The 21,404-nt window shown below is 51.7% G+C and overlaps 1 protein-coding gene across 4 annotated transcripts in view; it reads right to left on the bottom strand.

Moving 5' to 3' along the window:
* slc26a11 (solute carrier family 26 member 11) overlaps positions 1–21,356 on the bottom strand; it is a 39,213-nt gene extending 17,857 nt beyond the window's left edge. Inside the window, exons 1-6 of one of the 4 annotated variants that reach the window (XM_070857838.1) lie at positions 21,287–21,356; positions 13,957–14,371; positions 11,762–11,954; positions 8,904–8,989; positions 5,402–5,481; positions 2,923–3,065 (exon numbers count right to left, since the gene is read on the bottom strand). In XM_070857838.1, coding sequence (XP_070713939.1) covers positions 2,923–3,065; positions 5,402–5,481; positions 8,904–8,989; positions 11,762–11,954; positions 13,957–14,172 — 718 coding nt within the window. In that variant the 5' untranslated portion in view covers positions 14,173–14,371; positions 21,287–21,356. Of the gene's footprint in view, positions 1–2,922; positions 3,066–5,401; positions 5,482–8,903; positions 8,990–11,761; positions 11,955–13,078; positions 13,111–13,956; positions 14,372–21,279 lie in introns of those variants that run through there. The other 3 variants (XM_070857839.1, XM_070857840.1, XM_070857841.1) reach the window with 3 other exon arrangements.
* Positions 21,357–21,404: the final 48 nt, after the last annotated feature.

The raw sequence follows: 21,404 nt of genomic DNA, 5'->3' as shown, positions 1-21,404 counted from the left end.
GTGGTTAAAACCCCCTTCTCTTCCCCACCCGCCTTTCATTCTTCCCGGAACTTGACCTGCCAACAAAACACTGCTTCAGGTTTCACAGTCCCTGCCCACTCGGTCCTCCCGTCCATAGAAACATAGAAAATAGGTGCAGGAGTACACCATTTGGCCCTTCGAGCCTGCACCACCATTTGATAAGATCATGGCTGATCATTCCCTCAGTACCCCTTTCCTGCTTTCTCTCCATACCCCTTGATCCCTTTAGCCATAAGGGCCACATCTAACTCCCTCTTGAATATATCCAATGAACTGGCATCAACAACACTCTGCAGCAGGGAATTCCACAGGTTAACAACTCTGAGTGAAGAAGTTTCTCCTCATCCCAGTCCTAAATGGCCTACCCCTTATCCTAAGGCTGTGTCCCCTGGTTCTGGACTTCCCCAACATCGGGAACATTCTACCCGTCCCATCAGATTCTTATATGTTTCTATGAGATCCCCTCTCATCCTTCTAAACGCCAGTGTATAAAGGCCCAGTTGATCCAGTCTCTCCTCATATGTCAGTCCTGCCATCCCGGGAATCAGTCTGGTGAACCTTCGCTGTACTCCCTCAATAGCAAGAACGTCCTTCCTCAGATTAGGAGACCAAAACTGAACACAATATTCCAGGTGAGGCCTCACCAAGGCCCTGTACAACTGCGGTAAGACCTCCCTGCTCCTATACTCAAATCCCCTAGCTATGAAGGCCAACATACCATTTGCCTTCTTCACCGCCTGCTGTAACTGTATGCCAACTTTCAATGACCGATGAACCATGACACTGCAGTTGTTGAGGGAGCCTCAGGTGTCACAGACCCACATACAGGGGGATTGAAAACCACACACGCACACATCCTTTTTGTCATGGATACTACGTGGCTACTATTGGTACTATCACAAGGTGTGCCACCAGAGGGCACAGCAGTGGGAGACTCGTAGGTTACCTGTACAGGTGTGCCTGGCCTAGTATAAAAGGCAGGCCCACCAGGTGTGATCCTCACTCTGGAGTTATGAATAAAGGACTACAGTTCAAGCACAACACACTGCCTCGTGGAGTCATTGTCAGAACATCCTGGAACATAACACTTTCCCCACCTGCCCGACCCTCCCACCAACATTCTGACCTCCCACAGATTCCTGAACCCACTTTTGAACAACCCCCAAAATAAACCTTCCTCGAAACAGCCACCGCGATTTTATTCAATAACTAAACCAAAAAACACAAGACTCGCACCGCACACCGACATAGTGGGATTTTAGTGAAGTTTAAGGATGATTGGGGCACGGAAAATAAAGACCATGTACAGAAAACACCCAAGTGTGTAGCCCTTCTGATCGCCGCTGGTGCCTGGAGAGAGCTGGCTATGCTGGAGAACGCCCGGGGGGGTGGGACAGCACATCTGGCTGGTTTCTGTTCCTCTTTCGGAGGGAGGCTGGCTGCAATAGAGCCCTGTTGTGCAATGGGAATTGCTGACTTGCCATCATTGTGGGCACGGCAACACCCATTTAGTCACACGCACCAATCTCAGTCGGAAACACTGCACACAATACAGGTAAATGTGCACTCATGTACACCTACTTAGCAAACATCAACCACGCTCCAGTGAACAAGGAGCAAAGCACTCACAGCAAACAAAAAAACGCTCACACACTTGGCTTTCTTTTGGACCAACAAACTCGGATTGCCAACTCCGGCTTGACGTATTCCTGGAGATTTGATCATGTGACATTTGACCACATGGCATTCGATCACGTGACACTGCTCATGTGATGTTTCATCACGATTTGTAAATGTTGCAGTAATTACCTCAGTCTCTTAATATCACCAAGACCACGAATAAAATATTTAACTTTGTTTTATACTGAGATGAATCATAAGTTATAAATTGAAGAACTCAAAAAAAAAACAAAGTTTTAAAGATCAGAAATGTTTCAATGTAAACTACTCCCGTTATGTTTCTACAGCATCGACTGCAAATGACAAACTCCAAATTAAATGGGACTGATGCAACAAAATCATCAATATAAGTAACTTCGAGCTGAAGGTTCCGTACAATTTTATGACTTTTTACCAACACACAGCAAGTTACAAAAATAATAAATTAAACCAAAGCCAACGCTAATCCAATTCACTGACTCCCACATCCCACCACTGGAGCCAAGGTTCAGGGAGGTGAGGCTCAGTCTTCAGGGATAAGCACCAAAGCTCCCGAGTCCCAGAACAGAAAACATTGTACAACAGCGCAAGTCACAGGCGACATGATCTCCCTCTCCCCAGTTTGTGTCTCTCCCTCTCCCCCACCCCCCCCTACCCCAGCTGTGAACCGCACGTGCTGGGACTATTCCTCATGAGTCACTAGGAGCAGCGTCAGTTCCCGGAGACCCAACAAATGCACAAAAAGGTTAAAGTTCACAGGCAGATGTCATGTGAATACGGGTATTGAGATCACATGGCCGACAATGCCAGGTATTCATATTTTTTTTTTTTAATTTACGAATCAAAAATGCAACTAGCCACACCCCGACTTGCCACATGTGGCTGACATATTGGCCAGCACTACCGCAGAACACGGGCCAGCTCCCCTTGCCCCGTTTGTTTGTACAACAGTGGGTTCATTGAGGCAGCTGCTCCTTAAACCAGGTGCAGTGACTGGTGTGTGAATGGGCAACTCCCCACCCCCCCCCCCCCCATTTCCACATCTCCCCCCCCATTCCCCCCAACAGTCAGAGTGTCCACACCAGCCCAGATTTACACGCGACCCCACAGAGTTGATGTGAAGGTTCCCCGTGACACCCTGCCACGAGGGGCTCCCGCTAACGCCTCCCGCCCTGCTGCCCCGTTCGGGGGGGTGGGGGGGGGGGGGGGGGAAATAATGACGGGACGCCGAGACTCACGGACCTGTTGTGGTGAAGCTGACGATGGTGTAACACACCCGGTTCAGGAGCGGCAGCCTGTCGGACTTTTCCGGAAGCTGGCCCTTCATCATCTTCAACAGCACGAGCAGCGAGAGGCAGAGCAAACCCAGCACGAGGTCACCGACCCTGGACACGGCGGGGGCGGGGGCGGGGGAGGGGGGGGGAAGGAGAGAGGGGCGGTGAAGAACCACATGCAACAACACAGGAGCAGAGCGCTCAGCCCATTCAGCCAGTACTAGCCCCAGAGCACCGCGATCGCCCCTCTCTCACTGCCCTGCCCCCCTCATCTCATTTCCTCATCGCAGTGACGGCTCACTCACACGCGTGGGAATCTGCTCAATTCTTCAAACTCCCCATGGCGCTTGGACAAGTGATCCTGAGTCCATGGCCCAGATTCAACCAGCTGATATAGTTTCACCATTTGTTCTCAAACAGTATTGTAACTTTGAACATCTCCTTCAGACAGCACTTCCCCCCCCGCAACCCCACCTCTTCCCCTCCCCCGAACCCACCTCTCCCCCCCCCACATCCTCCCGAACCCCCCCTCCTCCCGAACACCACCTCCTCCCCTCCCCCGAACCCACCTCTTCCCCCCCCCATCCCCTCCCCCGAACCCACCTCTTCCCCCCCCATCCCCTCCCCCGAACCCACCTCTTCCCCCCCCATCCCCTCCCCCGAACCCACCTCCTCCCCCCCCCCCCAAACACCACCTCCTCCCCCCCCCCCCCAAACACCACCTCCTCCCCCCCCCCCAAACACCACCTCCTCCCCCCCCCCCCAAACACCACCTCCTCCCCCCCCCCCCAAACACCACCTCCTCCCCCCCCCCCCCAAACACCACCTCCTCCCCCCCCCCCCCAAACACCACCTCCTCCCCCCCCCCCCCAAACACCACCTCCTCCCCCCCCCCCCAAACACCACCTCCTCCCCCCCCCCCCAAACACCACCTCCTCCCCCCCCCCCAAACACCAAACACCACATCCTCCCCCCCCCCGAACACCACCCTCCTCCCCCCCCCCCCCAAACACCACCTCCTCCCCCCCCCCAAACACCACATCCTCCCCCCCCCCCGAACACCACATCCTCCCCCCCCCCCCCAAACACCACCTCCTCCCCCCCCCCCCCAAACACCACCTCCTCCCCCCCCCCCGAACCCACCTCCTCCCCCCCCCCCCGAACACCACCTCCTCCCCCCCCCCCCGAACACCACCTCCTCCCCCCCCCCCCCGAACACCACCTCCTCCCCCCCCCCCCGAACACCACCTCCCCCCCCCCCCCGAACACCACCTCCTCCCCCCCCCCCCCCGAACACCACCTCCTCCCCCCCGAACACCACCTCCTCCCCCCCCCCCGAACACCACCTCCTCCCCCCCCCCCCCGAACACCACCTCCTCCCCCCCCCCCCGAACACCACCTCCCCCCCCCCCCCGAACACCACCTCCCCCCCCCCCCCCGAACACCACCTCCTCCCTTCCCCCCGAACACCACCTCCTCCCCTCCCCCCGAACACCACCTCCTCCCCTCCCCCCGAACACCACCTCCTCCCCTCCCCCCGAACACCACCTCCTCCCCTCCCCCCCCCCCGAACACCACCTCCTCCCCTCCCCCCGAACACCACCTCCTCCGAACCCCACCTCTCCCCTCCCCTCACATCCTCCCCCGAACCCCACCTCTCCCCTCACATCCTCCCCTCCACCGAACCCCACCTCGAACTCTCCCCCGAACCCTTTAATTACTTAATCTGAAAGCAACATTTAGTATTAAAGAAAGACTTGCATTTATATAGCGCCTTGCACAACTTCAGGACGTCCCAAAGCGCTTTATAGCCAGTGAAGTACTTTGAGTGCAGTCACGGTTGTAATGCGGGAAGCGCAGCAGTCAATTTGCGCACAGCAAGCTCCCACAAACAGCAATGTGATAATGACCAGATAATTTTTTTTTTTTGTAATGTTGATTGAAGGATAAATATTGGCCCAGGACACCGGGGATAACTCCCCTGCTCTTCTTCAAAATAGTGCCATGGGATCTTTTACGTCCACCTGAGAGAGCAGACAGGGCCTCGGTTTAATGTCTCATCCGAAAGATGACACCTCTGACAGTGCAGCACTCCCTCAGCACTGCACTGTGTGTGTCAGCCTGGATTTTGTGTTTCTCTCTGTTTTCCCACATTACAGCAGTGACTACATCTCAAAAGTACTTCATTGGCTGTAAAGCGCTTTGGGACATCCTGAGATGGTGAAAGTTGCTATAGAAATGCAAGTTCTTTCCAGCAATCAGGAGCAGGAACTCGAGACCGTTTCTTTCCCCCACTGCCTAGCTCAGGGGTGCTGCGATCAATGGTAACACCCAACTCCTCCTCGTCTGTGCACTCAGGACAGGCCCGGGATTGACCCTGGGCCTTCTCGGCCTATGCAGCACTGAGCCCTCAGAGCGACACCCATTAGTAAATCAGGAACACTGACCTGCTGTCTCCAATATTGTAGAAAGTGTAGTAGACCTCAAGGAAGAATTGGCGGGGAATGTCATGGAGGCCAAGAATGTTCTAGATCAAACGACAAAGAGAGAATGTCAGACTCAAATACCCGGCACCTTTCGAACTCAGCACAGCAAGCTCCCACACTGACCCCCGTTGCCCCCGGAGACCGTCCAACTGAACAGAGCCAGCGTCAGACCAAGTAATGCGAGGAGGAACTGGCTCGACCCTTCACCTTTTGCTTCGTGACCTCCCCAAACCCTGTGGAACCAGCGGCCTCGATCCCGAACGGGCCCCGTACGCCGGATCGGGTGCCGAGCTGAAGACACCCCCGGAATAAATTTCCCCGATTCCTCAAGGATAAGGATAACTTCCCCCTCTACTGGCCCCAGAGAATCGGAAACACAAGAACATAAGAAATAGCAGGAGTCGGCCCTGTGGCCCCTCGAGCCTGCTCCACCATACAATGAGATCATGGAAAGTTACCTCAGGGTACATTTTTAATTATCCACCTCGGGAACGTATTGTGGAATAAGATAACGATGTTTGTACAATTCAGAACATGAATAATTTGAGACATGACGTGTGATAAGTGTAGCACACGTGGGACAAACGTTACTTTGGACCTATGGTTCCCAAAGTTCTCCACCACTGGAGGTTTTTCTCGCCTCACGTCTGGATCTGTTGTAGATTCATTGATCGAGATTGATCACTCTGATTAGTCAACTCCATCATCGTTGGACCATGTGACTCCCAGTAGGTGAACTAGATGGACCTTGGCCTTTGCTCGTCTAATAATCCCGTTGCCATATCAAGGAGTGAGCTCTGTGTTCACCGTAATGCCCAATCGCCCTTCTCCAACAGAGTTAACTTCCCATTTGGCGGGTGTAATCTATTTGCTTCATGTGTTCTTTGCTTAAGAATTCATAGCAACACACAGCTATTAAGAACCAATTGGTTTATTAACAAATGTTTATCACATTACATATTACCAGTTCATCCACTAGGCTCACAACTGCATACCTCATCGTGGATGACCTAGACCCAACTGGCTGGGGTTTTATTGAGCCTTGTGAACATCACGTGACTGGCTAAGCCACTCACAATGCAGCAGCTTTACAACTATTTTCGATAGAACTTTAAATCAAATGCCCCCTTTTAGCAAGGGCACTAGAACCTACATATTTCCAAATCTACTGGGAACCTTGCCAAATCAAATAAAACTTCTGTTCCCTCGGGCGCCCACCTCTCGCGGAAGGCTGCGAGCGTACTGGTGGACACCGCGTGCTCCATCCCCAGGAACACCCTGGCGTGAACGTAACAATAGCTCTACAACTATTTTTGTTGCAAGACAAAAATAAACGTTAAATCAAGTGCCCCCTTATTAAGGGGGGGTGGGGGCCGGGAAACACACCAAACAGTTTTCAAGTGCCCTTTTTGGGGGGTTTTTTGGGCACTAAAACCACAAATTATACAAGTGCCCGCTGGCTAAAAGGGGAGGGGACACTAAAACCCAGCACAATAAACCAGTTAAACTTTAAAACATATAAAATCAAATTAAAATTTGGTTGCCGGGGGTGATGATGCACTCCACTCCCTCCGGCGCCCACCTCTCGCGGAAGGCCGCGAGCGTACCGGTGGACACCGCGTGCTCCATCTCCAGGGACACCCTGGCGCGAACGTAACAACAGCTCTACAACTCTTTTGGGGAAAAAAATAATAAATTAATCCAAGTGCCCCCCGATATGGGGGACACTCCAAAGACTTTTCACGTGCCCTCTTTTTTTTGTTGTTTTTTTGGTGATTTTTGTGGGGGTTTTTTTGGGCAGTAAAACCATAATTTACAAGTTCGCCCTATAAAAGGGGAGGGGGACACAACAGCTCTACAACTCTTTTTGAGGGAGACAAAATAAACATTAAATCAAGTGCCCCCCCGATCTGGGGGACACTCCAAACATTTCTCGAGGCCCTTTTTTGTGTTTTTTGGTTTTTTTTGTGTATTTTTGTTTGGTTTTTTTTGGGCATTAAATCCTATTTTTTTCAAGTGCCCCCTATAAAAAGGGGAGGGGAACACACAACAGCTCTACAAACCCGTGAGCATACTCACAGGTGCATACATTACAGCTGGTAATTGGGTTTCCCTAACTGGATTCACAGATCAAGTGCTTCGTGCATTAGAAGTGTAATTAGTCGGGATAAAGGAGGCTGCGTTCCTTTACACCATATTATGCTGCAGTTTAAGATCACCTGCGTGGGGCTGCAGGCCAGAGAATGGACTCTCTCTGCCATTAGGGCAATTACTAAGTGCAGAGATTAAAGAAGGGTCATTGAGCGCATCAAGTCATCCGTCTGGTGCCTGCACCAGAGCCCTTGCATCCCCTTTGAGACCTGTTCTCATGGGAAAGTCATTTAATCCTCTGGAATCCCATTGGCATTTTTGCCCAACAAAGCTCTTCATCCCTTTAAGGATATCAAACGGAATTACAACGTTTCACAGGGTCCACGAGCATCACCCGAGGTGGGAGGAGCTCTGATGATGGGAACTTTGACCCCTCCGACTCTGTATCCCAGAACCTGGCCAAAGATTGGGTTTGGAGACCCCCTCAACAGAGCCAAGGGTTGTGGGGAACGGGCGGGGAAGTGGAGTTGAAGCCAAGATCAGATCAGCCATGGTCTTATTGAATGGCGGAGCAGGCTCGAGGGGTCGAATGGCCTACTCCTGCTCCTAGACCTTATGTTGAGAGAGCAAGATTTGATTCTGCTTTGCTGGATGGAGTGAGGGGAGGCGACAGGGTGTTCCAATCTGATTTGGGGGTGAGGGGAACTGGGAAAAGCAAGGGCCAATCAGTGACCAGGTCACCACCACACCCTACAGAGTTGGGGCAAACACCAGAGAGACTTCGACATCATAAATAATTCTCTCCTTTTAATGGGAGAGGTGTGTGTATGAAACAAGTACTTTCTCCAATTAATGGTCTGGTTGTCATTGTAGCTTTCTTTTTTTAATAAAGAGAAAATATAGAAATACGTGGAGGTCTGGAACTCACTTCCTGAAAGGGTGGTAGAGGCAGAAACCCTCATCGCATTTAAAAGTACTTGGATGTGCGCTTGAAGTGCCGTAACCTGCAGGACTACGGACCAAGAGCTGGAAAGTGGGATTAGGCTGGATAGCCTCTTGTTTTCTGGCATGGGCACGATGGGCCGAACAGCCTCCTTCTGTGCCGTAAATTTCTCTGATTCTATGATCCGGGTGTTGATGTGTTCAAAATGGGTGGATCTGGGACACATCCCCTCCCAAAAACACCACATTTCCTGGTTAATTCCTCCCCTCCCCCAGTGCATCAGCCTTCAAACAGCTGGAACACTACAGGTGACATCATCAAACCCCGCAACCAGGGGAGGTAGGGTGGGGGTGCACACTGAAATATCAACCCTGCCGTGCCCAGAAACACAAGTCAGCATTAGTGGCTCTTCACCCAGCCCCTTCTTACCTTCACCTGCCCAAAGCCAATGGTCAGAGCAGCGGAGGAGGTGAATCCTTTTATTACAGGGTAGGAAATGAAATCAACCAGGAAACCTAGGAATAAACCAATCAAATCAATCCATCAAGTCAAACAGTCAAAGCCATTTACAGATGGATCGGAATTATTTTACCATCTTGCCTGAACACCTTGATCTGGACCGACCCGAGAAAACATTAAGCTACTCTCCCTCCAACAATTCCACGGGCTTATGACTGAATTGTGCAGTGGGAGCTTGAAATGATTGATTTATAGCGTAAGTTCTATGGAGGAGAGGACCAATCAATCTAGGTTATTCTATCACACTTCCCAGCTGCTGGTATTTTTTTTTGGAGCAGCTACCAGTTTTCCGACTGCAGAGCCAAAGACCCTTGCTGCACAAAGACGCAAGAGGTTTTTGTGTTTGCACACTGACTTTCTGATGCCTGGTGGTGGTTTCAACCCATGGCGAAGTTGACCGCATCGCACTCACTTGTCACCTAGAACTGACTCCAAGTGAAGCCAGAAGACATCTGATCAAAGATCAGTTGGGAAGATGCTTGGTGAAACCCAAGAATGGCAGGTGGGGAAAACAGAGAAACTCAACCTACCTGTCTTGCAACTTTAATTTTTAACTTATTATATGACAGTCTGACACTAATGTCTTTTTTTTCTTCTTTGTTTGACAAGTACTTAATTGATTGACTGCATACCTGAATGGACTATTAAAATTTTGATCATCTGGGACAGTTTGGACTGTGATAATTTTGCATCAATTGAAGCACAAGTTTTTCTTGGTATTTTGACTTGCTTAAATATAGAATATTTTATATGCTCTCACTGCCACATTCTCTCTCTCCTCGCTTCTCCTTCCCCCAATTCTCCACATGCCTCCTCATATATAGTTGCAGCGTTTGTAAAGGAATGTTGTTACCTGATGGAAGAACTGCTCTCAAGCTCATCATGTGTTGCCTCCAGCAGCCCCTGGCCAATCCGTTGAACAAGAAACTGGTTAAGGTTGGGGATGAGTAATGAAATGCTGAAAGTGTTATCTCCTCTCATCAAAAGCACTGTGTGCTTGACTTGTAACAGAGTCATTAATGAACTTGGTAAGCAGTCAGTCAGACACCTTGCTGCAGTGAGGAAAAGGTGCAGCCACTTTATTTAGTGGTTAAAGCTTTTCAATTAGCTTGGGGGCTGTGGGGGAGGAAAATATACATGATCGAGGAATCTATTGCATGTTATAATCCTAAACAAATAATGACTGGCTTTAATTTAGCCATATGGCTCATTGTCACAATTTCCCTAGCCAGTTTTGGAGGGTAGAAACCATATTTCCTTGGGGTTGAGGAAAATATTAATTGTAGGATGGTTAGTAGCAAACTGGCTGGAGTATGGGATCCAGTCTTCAGACAATGTTTCTCATGCAACTAGCCCCTCCCCCCTCGTGAGTTAGTAGTAAGGTCTGTGCTGGGATGTGGATTTTGCTGTTGCTGTTCTCAAGCAGCTGATTTACACAATCAGTTTTGTTTTCATTTTGTATTTTAGTTCTTAAAGGATGTTACTGAAGGATCTTTGAATGTGTGTATTGCAGAGTCTTTATAAGATAGAAGCATTAAAAGTCTGCTTATTTTCAGTTGTATTCTAGCATGAAGTCGTGTGTTTTTTATTTCTTCACTATGCTGGCATTGATTGGATAAATGTTAAAGTGTAAAAGGCATTCCATTTGAATTTCTTCGATAAAAAACTTTTAAATTAAAAAAACACCAGCTCTGCTTCAGTTTAACACTGGAGTTTGTCAACAAGACTAAGCTCATAGGGTGCATTAGGGATATACCCGAGGAAAGGCAGGGGGAGTGTCAGCACTACAATGGGCCTGAGTTACCGGGGGAGGGGGAAGAGAGAAGGAAAAAGGCTGGGGAGGTTAGCCAGGGTCCCCATTCCTCACTGGGGACCCTGGCTAACCTCCCCAGCCTCTTTCCTTCCCCCTCCCCCCAATGGATGGATGGGGCAACAGCGCCCGGCCCATGGTCGGATTGAGGGCCATCATTGGCTGCCTGGGCCCGTGAGTAAAGGACTGACGGAGGGTGCTGGCATCCCTGCTACATAACTCCAGCCGAGGGCGGAGAGACGCAAATACAACAAGGTAAAAGACTGACTTTCATTTATGTAGTGCCTTTCACACCTTCAGAATGTCCCAAAGCACTTTACAGTCAATGGTGAACCGCTGAAGTGTAGTCACTGTTGACAATTTGCGCACAGCAAGCTCCCACAAACAGCAATGTGATAATGACCCATATCATCTGTTTTTAGTGATGTTGGTTGAGGGATAAACATTGGCCAGGACACCGGGGATAACTCCCCTGCTCTTCTTAAAAATAGTGCCACTTGGACCTTTTACGTCCACCCGAGGGGCCTCGGTTTAATAAGTCACCCAAAAGACGGCACCTCCGACAGTGCGGCACTCCCCTCAGCACTGCACTGGAGGGTCAGCCTGGATTTTGTGCGGAGGTCTGTGGAGTGGCACTCGAACCCACAGCCTTCGGAGTCAGAGCAGAGAGCTGCCCACTGAGCCACGGCTGACAAATCCCTGCTATCACAGCACAGTCAGTGCTGCAATCGAGCCAACTGCAAATCCGCCAGGGGAGCAGGGGACTCGCCTGTGGTTGACTTCCGAGTCTAACACCTGGCGTGGAAACCCCCTCTCTGTACTCCATGCCCCCCCAATGGCACAGGATTGGTGAGGTGGCACAGCTGGTTGACAGACACTAACCCCCACCCCTCCCAGAGAGAGATCAATGGACAGCCATTGATTGGATAGATATATTCATCGGGAGAGATGCACTTACCGAGGTGCAGGATGCCCATTGCCAGCTGAATGCAGCCACAGAGGAAAGCCAGGAGTACTGCGTACACGGGGTCGTGATGTGCGTACGAGGAGACGAGGAGGGACATGATCGCTGTCGGACCCAACGTAATGTCTTTCGAGGTGCCGAGCAGGCAGTAGACAAAGCAGCCCACAAACGAGGAATAGAGCCCGTACTGGAGCAGAAACAGGGATTAGAGAGAGACAAGAATACAACAAACCCATCAAATATCCCTTAGAAGTAAAATTGCCTGGTGAAACAGCAAGGACAAGAACGGAGAAGGGCCGTCAGTTTTGTCTTGGGAACATGGGGAGGCCATTCAGCCCCTCGAGCCTGTTCCACCATTCAATTAGACCGTGGCTGATCCGTATCTCAACTCCATCTGCCCTTAATAGCCTTGCCCAACAGAAATCTATTGCCTTAAAACAATTAAACAACCAAAAAAAAAAGAAGAGGATAGGCAGAACTTTTAGATAGCGCAACAAAACATGCATTTACCTTCCCCCGCCCCCCCACCGACCCCCACCCCCGCCCCGAGGAGTTCGGACCCTGAAACCCGAACCATCCTTCTCTCCTTCGGGCGAGATGGGGCTGCTGTACATCTCCAGTGTTTTGTTGCCCGGGCCTGCTCACCACACTGCGATGTCTGCCACTTTCTGTGTGGCAGCCCTCGCGGGCAAGTCCCCAAGGCTCCTGCTGGAGTTGGACAATAGCCGGTAACTGCAGCCACTCGGAAAAGGTCGAGGGTCAGAGGGCAGATAGAGTGTTCAGGCTCCAGGCCAGTGACGGTCTTTCTCCCCCCCCACGGCTTTGCATCGATAACAAAAGGGCCGTTAATTGCGGCGCCTCCGGGCGGGTACGATCTGTGCACGCCCGAAAGGGGGCCTCCGCAAGTGCCGCGTTTAGGCGCACGACGTGCGTGTGCCGAGAACCAGCATTTGTGATCCGACAGATCGCACGCATCCCCACTCCAGCCCAGCAAAAGCAGACAGAGCCTACTGTTACCATTGTAAGAGTTTTAAAAAGATAGAAAAATTAAATTTTATTAAAATTTAGTGACAATGTCCATTAAGGCAAGTTTATTTTAACCCATATTATAAAAATCTCGTGTCTAAAACAGTTCATTCAATTTCAATTAATTTTAAATATGTGGTGTTTTTATTTATGGTGTTGTGTTTTGGGTGGTATTCTCATTGATAGTAATAGGAGTTCGGTTCAAACAGAGCCCCCATCATCATCAATAAAAATACTCCATGCTCATTGGTGGTCCGGGCTCACGTGATCCCAGGTTACACTTACGTTCCTGGGAGGCGTGGGACCATACGCTGGGTATACGCTCCTCCGGGACCGGCAGATACTTTCGTAAAATAATATCTGGGCGGGAGGCATCGCCCGCAGGAAGCCTCCGACCGCAATTACACGGCCATTGCGTAACATTTGCTGGGTGATAAAGAAAGGAAGACTTGCATTTATATAGCGCCTTTCACGACTTTAGGATGTCCCAAAGCGCTTTACCGCCTTTTGAAATGTGGTCACGGTTGTAATGTAGGAAATGTCACTGTGGCTCAGTGGGCAGCACTCTCGCCTCCGAGTCAGAAGGTTGTGGGTTCAAGTCCCGCTCTAGTGCAGTGCTGAGGGAGTGCGCAGCAAGCTTCCACAAACCACCAGATAATCTGTTTTTTGGTGATGTTGATTGAGGGATAAATATTGGCCAGGACACCGGGGATAACTCCCCTGCTCTTCTTCGAAATAGCGGCACGAGATATTTTACGTCCACCTGAGGGGGCAGACGGGGCCTCGGTTTAACGTCTCATCTGAAAGACGGCACCTCCGACAGTGCAGCACTCCCTCAGCACTGCACTGGGAGTGTCGGCCTGGATTTTTGGTGCTCATGTCCCTGGAGTGGGACTCGAACCCACAACCTTCTGACTCCGAGGCGAAAGTGCTGCCCACTGAGCCACGACTGACACTAACTTCTGATGAAAGGTTCAACGTTAACTGTGTTTCTCTCTTCACAGATGCCGCCTGAGCTGCTCAGTGTTTCCAGCACTTTCTGTGTTTATTGCTGAGTAGCGACTAAACCATTTTTTTAAAAATTTTTTTTTTAAAAAGTGTTAAACCCTGAAGCATTTTCCTGAGCACAGTGCGAGCCTGGATCAGCAATCAGTCGCGCCTACCTGAACCGGAAGGCCAGCTATTTCAGCATAGGCGAGGGCCTGAGGCACCACAGTAAGCCCCACAGTTACCCCCGCCAACAGATCCATTCGCAGCCACTGCACCGAATACAGGGGCAGCCAGGCCAGGATGGGCAGCCGCCGCTTCAAGGTGCGATAGGAGCAGCACTCCCTGAGCACAGACGCCATGCCGAGCTCGCCTCTCCTCTCTCCCGGCATCCTCGGCTGCCGAGGGCTCCACGCTTTCTCTACCCCCGAAGTTCTCCCAAGCGGTTTCCTGGTTGATGGGCGTGGGGGGGGGGAGGGGCCCCCAAGAGCCGAGCGGTTTCTCAGGATGATGTGGTCGAGTCGCTCAAAGCCATCGCTCCAGAGACAGTGTCAGACGTTACCCAGTCCCCTCTGGGTGTCCCCCGGGTGCCTGGAAGTTAAATGTGAGATTTAAAGTCACAAGTTACCCGGAATGATGCAGCACAAGACGCCATGCTCAGTCAGGGCAGGTTCAGAAGCTTAAAACACCCCTGGCTGTGTGAGTCAGGCCAAGTATAACATTCTTTAGAGGGCCCGAGAGGCTGTTCCCCCCCTGGCTGGAGAGTCCAGTACTCGGGGGTCCGAGAGGCTGTTCCCCCCCTGGCTGGAGAGTCCAGTACTCGGGGGCTCGAGAGGCTGTTCCCCCTGGCTGGAGAGTCGAGTACGAGAGGCTCGAGACGCTGTTCCCCCTGGCTGGAGAGTCGAGTACGAGAGGCTCGAGACGCTGTTCCCCCTGGCTGGAGAGTCCAGTACGAGGGGCTCGAGAGGCTGTTCCCCCTGGCTGGAGAGTCCAGTACTAGGGGGCTCGAGAGGCTGTTCCCCCTGGCTGGAGAGTCCAGTACTCGGGGGCTCGAGAGGCTGTTCCCCCTGGCTGGAGAGTCCAGTACTCGGGGGCTCGAGAGGCTGTTCTCCCCCCCTGGCTGGAGAGTCCTGTACTAGGGGCTCGAGAGGCTGTTCTCCCCCCTGGCTGGAGAGTCGAGTACTCGGGGGCTCGAGACGCTGTTCCCCCTGGCTGGAGAGTCAGTCTCAGGATAAAGGGTTAGCCATTTCGGAATTTCTTCACTCAGAGGTTTGTGAATCTATGGAATTCTCTGCCCCCGAGAGCTGTGGATACGGAGTCGTTGAGTATATTCAAGATCGAGATAGCAGGGAGATGGGGAATGAGCGGTTGGGGGGTGGGGGGGGGTGTACTTGCTAGAGTAAATCCAAGATGTGTGAGAAACCGTGAATTGTAAGAAATAACTTGAGATCAAAACGACTCCTCAGATTGGATGGTTTTGTAAAACATTAAATGTAATTTCAGAGAATGTTGTGTGTTGAAACTAATGATTCCTACATTTCCCAAAGAGTGCCATCTTCTATACGTTCGGGAGCAGCGAAAGCCAGCCGGCCTTAATGTGCCCGCTTCCTGCCCCTCCCACCTGCGAAGAATTTCTCTGGCTTTTACTTTCACGTGAAAATAGCGTAAAATGCTAAAGGGTTCACCCAAGTTGCTGGCATCTGCTTTTAGCCCGATGTCACTTTGAACTTCAGGAAGTTAGCCTGGTGTTAATGGAGAGACATCATGCAAACACCAATTTAAATGTACGTAAACATTCCAACCACTGAACATTCTCAGCCCTTTCCTGTGCTTCATTCTCACACAAATAGTTTGTTGCAACATGCAACATCTCCACGTGTTCCTCTGGGCAGAGAAAATTTATTGGCTGCAGAATGGTGACCAGTCTCCCCCTGATCTCTGTTTTCCCCTTTTCTATGTTTTATTTTTATGGTCCCTCCATACCTCACCCATTTTGCCAGTCTGTCAGTCGGTATCTGTGTTGCCCTGACATCTAATCTGTTCAAGCCATGTCTTGAGATATATACACACAAGTGTTGTTCTGGTGATTTGAATGGAAATCTACAGTATTGTGGCTTAATTTGAAGAGGGCCTCTTACCATCACCGGTGGGTTTAGAAACGTGCCTGGTAAGCATGTCTGCGGGCACACAACTCAAAAGGAACACTGCATTATCTCACATCATTGGTGACAGTACAATCAGGCGAATACTTTTTGACCTATTCGGACATTGTTCGGTCTGCATTTCTAAAGCAAGCATAAACCCAATCAAAAGAATTAACAGCAGTGTTAAATAGCAGGTTTAAGAATGTGATATGAGCTGATGAAATATGTAGCTGCTAATATCATCTGTAGCAAATTCCATGCCCAGCGGAAGTGGTAGTAGTACACTCCCACTCTTTTATTGCCCAACCTGCGGAGGCCCTGAGCTGCGGGAGAACACCTGTGTTGAATATATTTGAACTTCCGCTGCTTTAATAAAATGCCTTGCAACTTCCAAGACCCTTTGGGTGTGTGTGTGTGTGACCTGTGATCCTAATCTTACAATGGCTCCTGGGCTGGAAACTCCCCACTGTGTAGCTCTATCCTTGGCCACCCGCTGCCCCTTCTCTCCCAATCTCCTCTCTTCCACTGCACAAGTTCCCCTGCCTCTAATAGTGGGTGCGATTTAGCCCCAACTACAAGCTAACTGCTAGTTTAAACCTCCCACTGCTCATCCCCCGACCTTGCCTGCTCTCTGCTTTTCTCACTGAGCTCCCGAATCTCTTCTCCAATTTGCCTCCAAATTCCTGGACTTCTCTGGACATCAAGATGTGCTGTTGCACTGGGCTGCACTGCAAGCCTCGGCTGCCGTGTCGCTCATCTGCTGCTCATACCTGGAAGGAGGGGAGGATGCCCAGTTGCCGCTGGGTGGAGACTCAGAGAGAAGGCTCGCGCATGAGGTAGGCCCGAACCTGCGGTCGGAGGCTCACCAGGCGCCATTGGGGATAGGGTGGAGCAGCAGAGTTGGCCACGCCCAATGGGGAGCGTGGAGGATGGGCAGTGGGCTCAGGTAGTTGCCCTTGCAGCACGGGATTTAGGGGTAAGGGAAATAATTAAGGGTAGAAAAAAAATGCACCCACCATTCGGCTTAAACAGCGGGGAGGGGAGGTTGGAGGAAGAGAAGAGTGAAGTTGGCAGCAGATGGCCAGAGGGAGATTTGTTCAGGAGGTGTTCCCTAGGGAGCTGCCATCCCATCCGCCATTATCAACAAGGGCAGACATAGACAACGAGATCCAACACCAGCTCCAGTGCACCAATGCAGCCTTCGGCCTCCGGAGGAAGAGTGTTCGAAGATCAGACTCTCAAATCTGCCACCAAGCTCAGTCTACAGGGCTGCAATAATACCCGCCCTCCTGAATGGCTCAGAGACATGGACCATATACAGTAGACACCTCAAGTCGCTGGAGAAATACCACCAACGATGTCTCTGCAAGATCCTGCAAACCCCCTGGGAGGACAGATGCACCAACGTCAGTGTTTTCGATCAGCCCAACATCCCCGGCATCGAAGCACTGACCACACTCGACCAGCTCCGCTGGGCGGGCCACATTGTTCACATGCCTGACACAAGACTCCCAAAGCAAGCGCTCTACTCGGAACTCCTACACGGCAAGCGAGCCCCAGGTGAGCAGAGGAAATGTTTCAAGGACACCCTCAAAGCCTCCTTGATAAAGTGCAACATCCCCACCGACACCTGGGAATCCCTGGCCAAAGACCGCCCTAAGTGGAGGAAGTGCATCCGGGAGGGCGCTGAGCACCTCGAGTCTCATCGCCGAGAGCATGCAGAAAACAAGTGCAGGCAGCAGAAGGAGCTTGCGGCAAACCAGTCCCACTCACCCTTGCCTTCAACCACTGTCTGTCCCACCTGTGACAGAGACGGTAATTCCCATATTGGACTGTACGGTCACCTGAGAACTCACTTTTAGAGTGGAAGCAAGTCTTCCACAATTTCGAGGGACTGCCTATGATGATGATAACTGGAAGTAACTTTGATCAGCGTTCAGCCCTTCCCCCACCGCCGCTGCTCCCTGCTGAGCCGGTGACTGACCCGACTGGTTCTTCAGCTTCCGTTGCAGTCTCTTTCCAGGATGGTGTTTTACTCTCCTGGGCCGGAGTATATTTATCTGCTGCTTCTGGATCTTGTGGTGACCTCCAACTTCACATTCATCTATCCGGTCCGGAACCGACTCTGCACATCTCCTGGATCTTCATTCCCACAGGAATACCCTACCCCCAACCCTCCCATTCCCCCACCCCTCCCATAGCTTCTGGCCTTCACTCGCCTGTCTCTGAACCTGGACAACAGTTCGTCGAGGCTCCATGCCGACTCTACCCGATTTACATTAACTTTATCCCATCGCGGGACCTCAGACTCTGAACTTCCTGCTATTGTTCCTCTATCCCAGTATATATATATATATATATATAATATATATCTTAATAATTTGCTACGTAACCAGACCTATGTAACCTGAGTTTTCAGTGTACATTCGCAGCGCATTTTGGCTGCTGCTCCGGACCCAAGCCCTTCACCTCTATTTCCACTTTTTTCTCCCCCTTTTTTTTTACTACTTTTCTCTTCACCTTCCTAGACTCCTCTCTCCTGACATCATGCCTCCTTTCATCTCCCCTCTCTCTGATATTCTGCCATCCAGAGTCCCTGCCCCAACCTTCAGTGCTCTTCGACCTTCCGACTCTCCTGCCGCCGTCCCTCTTAGATAAGCCGACAGCTTCCCTTCTCTGCCTCTCTGGGCATCCTCCAGAGGGCCCATCGAGACACGCGTCACTACCTCCTTACGAGCAGCAACCCCAACTGTCCCATCCTACTCTCTCTCGCCGACCTTCCTGCCCAGCTCGCCCGCTGAAAGCTAATCTTCCCAATCTCCTCCCCATCCAACTCACCCCTCCCAGTGCTGACCCTGTGGATGCAGGCAGTGGGGCAACCATCACCGACTTTCTCCACATCCCCCTCCAGAATGTCCGTTCACTTGCGAACAAGGCATCCATGAGCGTGTCGTGGATGATTGCATCGACATTACGGCCCTGACCGAAAGCTGGTTGAGGAGCGATGATACCTTACCTTGAAATGAAGCCTCCCCACCCGGCTATACCTTCCACCACTTGCCCTGCCCAGACGCCACGGTTGGCCGTGTGACTCCCATCACCAAATCACACCTTTGGTCTGTCTCCCTACTCCTCCGGCACTTTCTCCTCCTTTGAGCATCTCACCCTATTCCACCGCTCTCACTTAAAATCCTCATCGTTCACCCAATTACTGTCCCCACGTTTCCCGGAACTCCATTTTTGAATCCCTCCAATCAGATTTCCGCGCCTGTCACAGTACCAAAACGGCTTTCATCAAAGTCACAAACGACATCCTTTGTGACAAAGGTAAACGATCCCTCCTCGTCCTTCATGGCATGTCTGCAGCCTTTGACATGGTTCTCCAACACCTCTGTACCACCGTCCAGCCGGGTGGGACTGCACACGCCTGGTTCCATTCCTAGCTATCTAATCTTAGCCAGAGAATTACCTGCAACAGCTTCACTTGCCTCGAGTCTCCCTCAAGGATCTATCCATGGTTCCCCTCCTATTTCTCATCGACATGCTGCCCCTTGGTGACATCATCCATAAAGTCTCACCCCTCCATGGCCTCACCCCTCCCCATCTCTACCCCTCCATGGCCTCACCCCTCCCCATCTCTGTCCCTCCATGGCCTCACCCCTCCCCATCTCTGTCCCTCCATGGCCTCACCCCTCCCCATCTCTGTCCCTCCATGGCCTCACCCCTCCCCATCTCTGTCCCTCCATGGCCTCACCCCTCCCCATCTCTGTCCCTCCATGGCCTCACCCCTCCCCATCTCTGTCCCTCCATGGCCTCACCCCTCCCCATCTCTGTCCCTCCATGGCCTCACCCCTCCCCATCTCTGTCCCTCCATGGCCTCACCCCTCCCCATCTCTGTCCCTCCATGGCCTCACCCCTCCCTATCTCTGTCCCTCCATGGCCTCACCCCTCCCCATCTCTGTCCCTCCATGGCCTCACCCCTCCCCATCTCTGTCCCTCCATGGCCTCACCCCTCCCTATCTCTGTCCCTCCATGGCCTCACCCCTCCCTATCTCTGTCCCTCCATGGCCTCACCCCTCCCTATCTGTCCCTCCATGGCCTCACCCCTCCCTATCTCTGTCCCTCCATGGCCTCACCCCTCCCTATCTCTGTCCCTCCATGGCCTCACCCCTTCCTATCTCTGTCCCTCCATGGCCTCACCCCTCCCTATCTCTGTCCCTCCATGGCCTCACCCCTCCCTATCTCTGTCCCTCCATGGCCACACCCCTCCCTATCTCTGTCCCTCCATGGCCTCACCCCTCCCTATCTCTGTCCCTCCATGGCCACACCCCTCCCTATCTCTGTCCCTCCATGGCCACACCCTCCCTATCTCTGTCCCTCCATGGCCTCACCCCTCCCTATCTCTGTCCCTCCATGGCCACACCCCTCCCTATCTCTGTCCCTCCATGGCCACACCCCTCCCTATCTCTGTCCCTCCATGGCCACACCCCTCCCTATCTCTGTCCCTCCATGGCCTCACCCCTCCCTATCTCTGTCCCTCCATGGCCTCACCCCTCTCTACCTCCATGGCCTCGCCCCTCCCTATCTCTAATCTCCAGACCCATCCCCTCCCCTGCAGGATGTCTGCACTCCTCTAATTCTGCCCTCCTGGAGCATCCCTGATTATAATCGCTCAACTATTGGTGGCCGTGCCTTCTGTTGCCTGGGCTCCAAACTCCGGAACTCCCTGCCTAAGAACCAGTTGTTGTTGTTGATTGCTCTTGGAAACAGCCAGCACAGACTCGATCGGCCGAACGGCCTCTTTCCGTGCTGTCCTGTTCCATGAGTCAAGTCCCAGTAAAGCCTCAGTGTGAGCGGGATGAGGGGAAGCTGGCGACACCGTCCTCCAGACAGGATGCAGCCTTGCTCTTGCGGCCGTGTTACAGCAATACACGGTCTACAGCGGATCCAAGGGACCACAAACTCGCTGATACAAGAGGAAATTGCCGAGATACGATTGAGAATCAGAGAGACAGATCACAAACCCACACAAAACAAGAGCTGCGCCAATCACATCAACAATTTTAAACCAAAATAAGCGAGACGCGCCTGGTTAAATGCACAGTTTCTATGACAAAGTAAATTTCGCAAAAATAAGGCGTCTGTTAAATGGAATACTTGGCTCGCTGAAGGTGTTTTCTTTAAGACTTTGGAGGGAGAGAGATACTTTTCCACAAACTCTCGATCAATCACCAGCTCAGAGCTCAATGCAGACTCGCTGCTAAAATCACAACCCAAATAATTGCACATAAAACTCAGGCATTGCCAGTAACTTTACTATATAATAATAAATCCCAGTAACTTTAATTGTATTACCACTCACTTGCTGCATCACTGGTACATGGAGCCGGTCGGTATGTGAGGCTCTGGCTGTGTGTGGGGATTGGTCACATGACCGTTTCTCATGTGATCACAAAATGTATCGTTTCACTTCCGGGAAA

Source organism: Pristiophorus japonicus, chromosome 16, assembly GCF_044704955.1.
Source record: "Pristiophorus japonicus isolate sPriJap1 chromosome 16, sPriJap1.hap1, whole genome shotgun sequence".
NCBI lineage: Eukaryota > Metazoa > Chordata > Chondrichthyes > Pristiophoridae > Pristiophorus > Pristiophorus japonicus.
The sequence above is the reverse complement of the archived record's forward strand: the minus strand, read 5'-3'. Positions and strand labels throughout refer to the sequence as shown.